Genomic DNA, 5,195 nt, shown 5'->3' with positions numbered 1-5,195 from the left:
ACAGATAATATGCTCTTTGTAGTGCGCTTGCCAATACTGCTACACAGACGGACAGACACAGGGGAGCAAAGTGGTCAAAGCTGGTCGCCGAACGAAACTGGCTGGCAACTGCGCTGCATGTTGCCAGTAGGTACGGAGGCGCCTGGCCGTGGACTCGCCGGAGGAGACCAGAGGCCCTGCCCCGCCGCCGCCTAGCCACCTGCTGTTCCCTGCATATATCGCCTCTGCTGCTTCCTCTTTTGACCCTCGTCAAGGTACGGTTTCAGACTTAGCCCCAAAGGAACAAGAAAAGAAGAAGAAGCTACCCCACCGCCTTCAAGGCTTGCGCAGAGTAGTACGTACGTGCCACACAAGTAATAAAAGAGATAATAAATCTGTCAAATACTGGCACTGGCACTGCAATGCTTCTCCTTCTCCCTCCTACCGCGGACCACTGACCGGTTCCCTCCAAGCTAGCATAGCATTAGCATCCATCGGTCACTCCCCAAGTTGCAAGCGAGGATGGGGCGCGGGAAGGTGGAGATGAAGAGGATCGACAACAAGTTGTCGAGGCAGGCCACCTTCCACAAGCGCCGCCGCGGGCTGCTGAAGAAGGCACAGGAGCTGGCCGTGCTCTGCGACGCGCACCTCGGCGTCCTTGTCTTCTCCAGCACCGGCGAGCTCTACGACTACTGCAGCCCCCATACCAGGTCCGTCTGTCCCTTGCCTGCGTCCATCTTTCTCATAGCTCTTCTCCACGGCCCGTTCGTCATTCCGTCCGTCCGTCCATCGCGATTTACCCCCCGGCCGATCGTAAATTGATTTACCATGCCTATTAATTTGGACCAACGGATTTGTTTCTACAGTTTGGCAATTAGTATGCATAAACTTGATTACTACTTGCATATATCTATCTTCGGATTTGAGAAGTACCGGTCGCCAGCATTGTACTCCTACCATGACAGAGTGCGTATTAATTACCCAATGACTGAATCTTGCACATCATACATGAACATGATTACTTGCATATATTCACTGTACTTGATTACTTGTATAGTTGTATTTACTCCCTCACTTGTAATTTGTTAAGCTGGAGTGAGCTAATTCAGCGCTACAAGGGCATCACCAACGCCCAGTTGCAGGGGACAAATCGTGATGACGATCAGGTAAGTTAACAAACAAAACACATCTGGTCATGTATACTACATAGTACTAGTGTAAAAAACGCTTTTATATTATGGGACGGAGGGGGTACGTTAGATTTGTGCACTCTTTAGTAAACTGCATCATCGTATTCTGAATTTCTGATTGATCAATATAAGTCTTTACACACAGAAACTGCTGGAGGATATCGCAAGGCTGAAGCGTGAGCGTGACCATCTCGTGGCCAGCCATCGGATGATGACCGGAGAAGACATGCCATGTTCAACCACCAAGGAGGAACTCGCCGATCTGGAGCAGAAGCTAGAGTGCGCGCTGGGTAAAGTCCGTGAAATGAAGGTACCCTACGCACACCACGCGCTGCACATAAAAATTCACAGCTCACATGTTAATTACTGCATCACTTTCTTGCGCGCAGGATAAATTTCTGAACCAGCAGTTAGAGGAATCACGCCACAAGGTAAAAATAATCGTAAGAGAGCCGACATGAATTAAGATGCAAATAAGCAATTGTTCGTTTCATTGTGCGTGCGTGGACATGTAGGTGAGCATCTTGGAGGAGAAGAACAGCCTCATGCGCCACGTGGTAATTTTCGTTGGCCTGCCTGCCTGCTAGTCTGATGTACTCATGTTCGTCCTGAACTGGCTTCCTGAATGTGTACATGTTGACCCTGCCAGATGAACCATGACGAGCAGCCTCGTGCGGTAGTGGAGGCGGAGCTCATGGCGCCGATGATGCTACCGGCGTCGGCGTTCGGGAGCTTCTTCCCGGAGGCGGAGGAGGAGGGATTGTCCACGTCTCTGCAGCTGTGGCCGCAGCAGCTCCCCGACGTGCAGGATCCTAGCCTGCAGTGATGGTGATTAACGTCGTGCGTATGAAACAAATTATTTGTAAACATCTTGGTGATCAATCTGCGTCCTGACTAATGTTACGTGTTCTGTTGTTTTGCAGATTGAGAAGGAGCGAAACCTGACAGAATGGGCCAGAAGTTAATAATTAGTTAATACATAATTCGCAAAAAAATAGTTAATGAATGTATATGTAGCTAAAACTTAATACTCTTCCGTACTCCATTCGTTTTAAAATAAGTGTCTCGAGGGAGTAGCTCCTCAGTAGTTTATGGACAAGTATCCGACGTGCACACCGCCATGCAGTTGACTAGTAGTAGACTACAGTGTTTTGTCAACACCATATGTACAGAAGTCCCATTTTGCTCCACGTGATTCCCGTATGCTACTGCCGTACTGGCTAGCACAGTAGCACTCCCATGTATCACGTTGGTCCATACGAATTTACGGCAATGTTCTCTTTGACACCAGTGCTATATCTAAGGGTTGGTATCACCTCATATTTTTCTAATATATGATTATATCTAACGTTAATGGATTGATCAGCATATGTACTTTCATCTGTTTGCGTGTCTACCTTCCTGCATGTTAAACAAATGACAACAGATTGTTATTATTTTAGGAATAGTCGTAGTTTGTCATCCTTCCAACCATTACAGGTAAGCACTTCTCCAACATTAACCCTCAAACCGCTCAGACTGAGTGGCCCGGACGCTGCAGGACATCCAACACATCACGTCATCGGTCCACGTATGGATTCGGACATCCGTTTTTCCGCAAACCGGAAGCAAACCGGGATGGCTTTGCAGGCGTCCGGACCGCTGCGACGCACACGTCTAGAACCCAGGTTCTACACAAAACCCTCTTATGACGCCCCCGATTCAATCGTACACTAATCATGCACGCAAATGTGTACGATTAAGATCAGGGACTCACGGGAAGATATCACAACACAACTCTACAACATAAATAAGTCATACAAGCATCATAATACAATCCAGGGGCCTCGAGGGCTCGAATACAAGTGCTCGATCATAGACGAGTCAGCGGAAGCAACAATATCTGAGTACAGACATAAGTTAAAAAAGTTTGCCTTAAGAAGGCTAGCACAAAAGTAGCAACGATCGAAAAGGCAAGGCCTCCTACCTGGGACCTCCTAACTACTCCTCGAAGCCGAACTCCATGTAGAATCATCCTCGGGATCTCTAGCTCCTGGACTCCAGCATCTGGTGGCGACAACCAGGTATAGAAAGGGGAAAAGAGGGAGAAAAGCAACCGTGAGTACTCATCCAAAGTACTCGCAAGCAAGGAGCTACACCACATATGCATGGGTATATGCGTAAAGGGTCATATTGGTGGACTGAACTGCAGAATGCCAGAATAAGAGGGGGATAGCTAATCCTGTCGAAGACTATGCTTCTGGCAGCCTCCATCTTGCAGCATGTAGAAGAGAGTAGATGGTAAGTTCACCAAGTAGCATCGCATAGCATAAACCTACCCGGCGATCCACTCCTCGTCGCCCTGTTAGAGAGCGATCACCGGGTGGTATCTGGCACTTGGAAGGGTGTGTTTTATTAAGTATCCAGTTCTAGTTGTCATAAGGTCAAGGTACAACTCCGGTCGACCTTTTACCGAGGGACACGGCTATTCGAATAGATAAACTTCCCTGCAGGGGTGCACCACATAACCCAACACGCTCGATCCCATTTGGCCGGACACACTTTTCTGGGTCATGCCCGGCCTCGGAAGATCAACACGTCGCAACCCCACCTAGGCACAACAGAGAGGTCAGCACGCCGGTCTAAATCCTATGGCGCAGGGGTCTGGGCCCATCGCCCATTGCACACCTGCACGTTGCGTACGCGGCCGAAAGCAGACCTAGCCTAGAGGCGTTCCAGTCCAATCCGGCACGGCGCTCCATCGCTGACGATAGAAGAGCTTCGGCTGATTACCAGACGTCGAGTGCCCATAACTGTTCCCGCGTAGTTGTTAGTGCTATATGGCGACTCAGACAAATTGTCTCGTCTAGTGCGAAGCCGACAGGGCCAGACCTCCCAGTATAATACAGCGGGGCATCAGTGGATGAGGGGGCGGGTACCGAGGCCGCCAATTTCAGGTTTAGTCCCCGCACTCCCAGTGCCAGGCCCAGGATCCTACTATGAACCTACTCCTAGGAGTAAGGTTCAACTGCGCCTTTCCTGCGCCACACTAGAGGAGGGGGGATACTGGAAGGGGTGATTGTCGGCAGAGAAGGAACCCGGGGGGCCGCCGCCTCCTACTGAAAGTACCAATTCGGCATCAAAGGGTTGGGGGGGCGAGCCATGTAACACCCTGAGAATCATGCTACAGTAACCCCCTGTGATTAAGCTAATCATGTGCTAAACAGGGCTTGATCACATTTGGATCACCTTCCTTTTCAAACTCCTAGTTCAAACTTCAAATATAATTAAAGTGGAAAATAAAAGTTTTCAAAAATTCAAACAAAAATGTCCAGTGGGTTCTAAATAATACACTGGTAATTATGGTGGAGAAAACACATTTTTATAAAATGTCTAAATACTTTTAAATGAAATAAAACAGAAAAGGAAATAAACAAATAAAGAGAAAACAGAAAACAAAACAGTCAAAAAGAAAAAAAAGGGAGCAGGCCTCCCCCCCACTGGACCCGCGGCCCAAACCCCCCCCCGGCCCAAGCTGGGCCGCCACCCGCGCCCCGGCCCAGCCCACCTCCCCCCCCGCGTCCCCTTCCTGTTCCCCCGACCGGGACGGAACAGTGGCCGTCCCCGCCGCACCCCCTCGCCGGCGACGGGGAGGATAAGGGCGCCAGCTCCCCCGCCTCCTCGGGCCTCTCTCCCACTCGCCCCCGCTCTCCCTCGGCCTCTGCGCCTTCTCCCCCGCCAGATCCCCCTCCCTCTCCCCTCCGTTCCCCTCTGCCCGAGAGCGCTCGCCGCCGTTCACCGTCGTTCACACGGCCACCGTGCCCGCCTCGCCGCCCCAAGGTGTCTCCAAGGACCGCCGTCGCCCGCTGCTGCGTCTGGTGCAGCCCGTTGGAGACCGGAGCCCCTACAACGAACGCACCAAGCTCGCCTTCATCTTCGGACGCCGGCGACCCCCTTCTTCCCCGGCGACGACCTGCTGCTCCTAAGCACCCACGGGCCCTTCTTGCGCCGCGCGGTGAGCTCCTCTACCTCCTCCCTCTCTCCGCT

At 51.2% G+C, this 5,195-nt stretch overlaps 1 protein-coding gene across 2 annotated transcripts; it reads left to right on the top strand.

The window, feature by feature from the left end:
* Positions 1-404: 404 nt before the first annotated feature.
* LOC123074098 (MADS-box protein ZMM17) lies at positions 405-2,459 on the top strand. Of its 2 annotated transcripts, none has more exons than XM_044497039.1 (7): positions 405-689; positions 1,070-1,145; positions 1,315-1,479; positions 1,559-1,600; positions 1,685-1,726; positions 1,819-1,997; positions 2,093-2,459. In XM_044497039.1, exons 1-6 carry the CDS (start codon positions 502-504, stop codon positions 1,993-1,995), a joined length of 690 nt encoding a protein of 229 aa, XP_044352974.1. In that variant the 5' UTR covers positions 405-501; the 3' UTR covers positions 1,996-1,997; positions 2,093-2,459. The 2 variants fall into 2 exon arrangements, with proteins under 2 accessions (XP_044352974.1, XP_044352973.1); XM_044497038.1 differs by having other exon boundaries at positions 1,819-2,009.
* Positions 2,460-5,195: the final 2,736 nt, after the last annotated feature.

This window comes from Triticum aestivum, chromosome 3D (genome assembly GCF_018294505.1).
Source record: "Triticum aestivum cultivar Chinese Spring chromosome 3D, IWGSC CS RefSeq v2.1, whole genome shotgun sequence".
NCBI lineage: Eukaryota > Viridiplantae > Streptophyta > Magnoliopsida > Poales > Poaceae > Triticum > Triticum aestivum.
Note: the sequence above shows the minus strand (reverse complement) of the source record. Positions and strands in the feature narration are given on the sequence as shown.

Excerpts from the sequence above, each read along its gene's own strand:
- LOC123074098 (XM_044497039.1), top strand. The coding sequence starts at position 502 with ATGGGGCGCGGGAAGGTGGAGATGAAGAGGATCGACAACAAGTTGTCG. Across the intron at positions 1,480-1,558 it reads GTAAAGTCCGTGAAATGAAG|GATAAATTTCTGAACCAGCA; the intron begins GTACCCTACGCA and ends TCTTGCGCGCAG. Across the intron at positions 1,727-1,818 it reads ACAGCCTCATGCGCCACGTG|ATGAACCATGACGAGCAGCC; the intron begins GTAATTTTCGTT and ends TGACCCTGCCAG.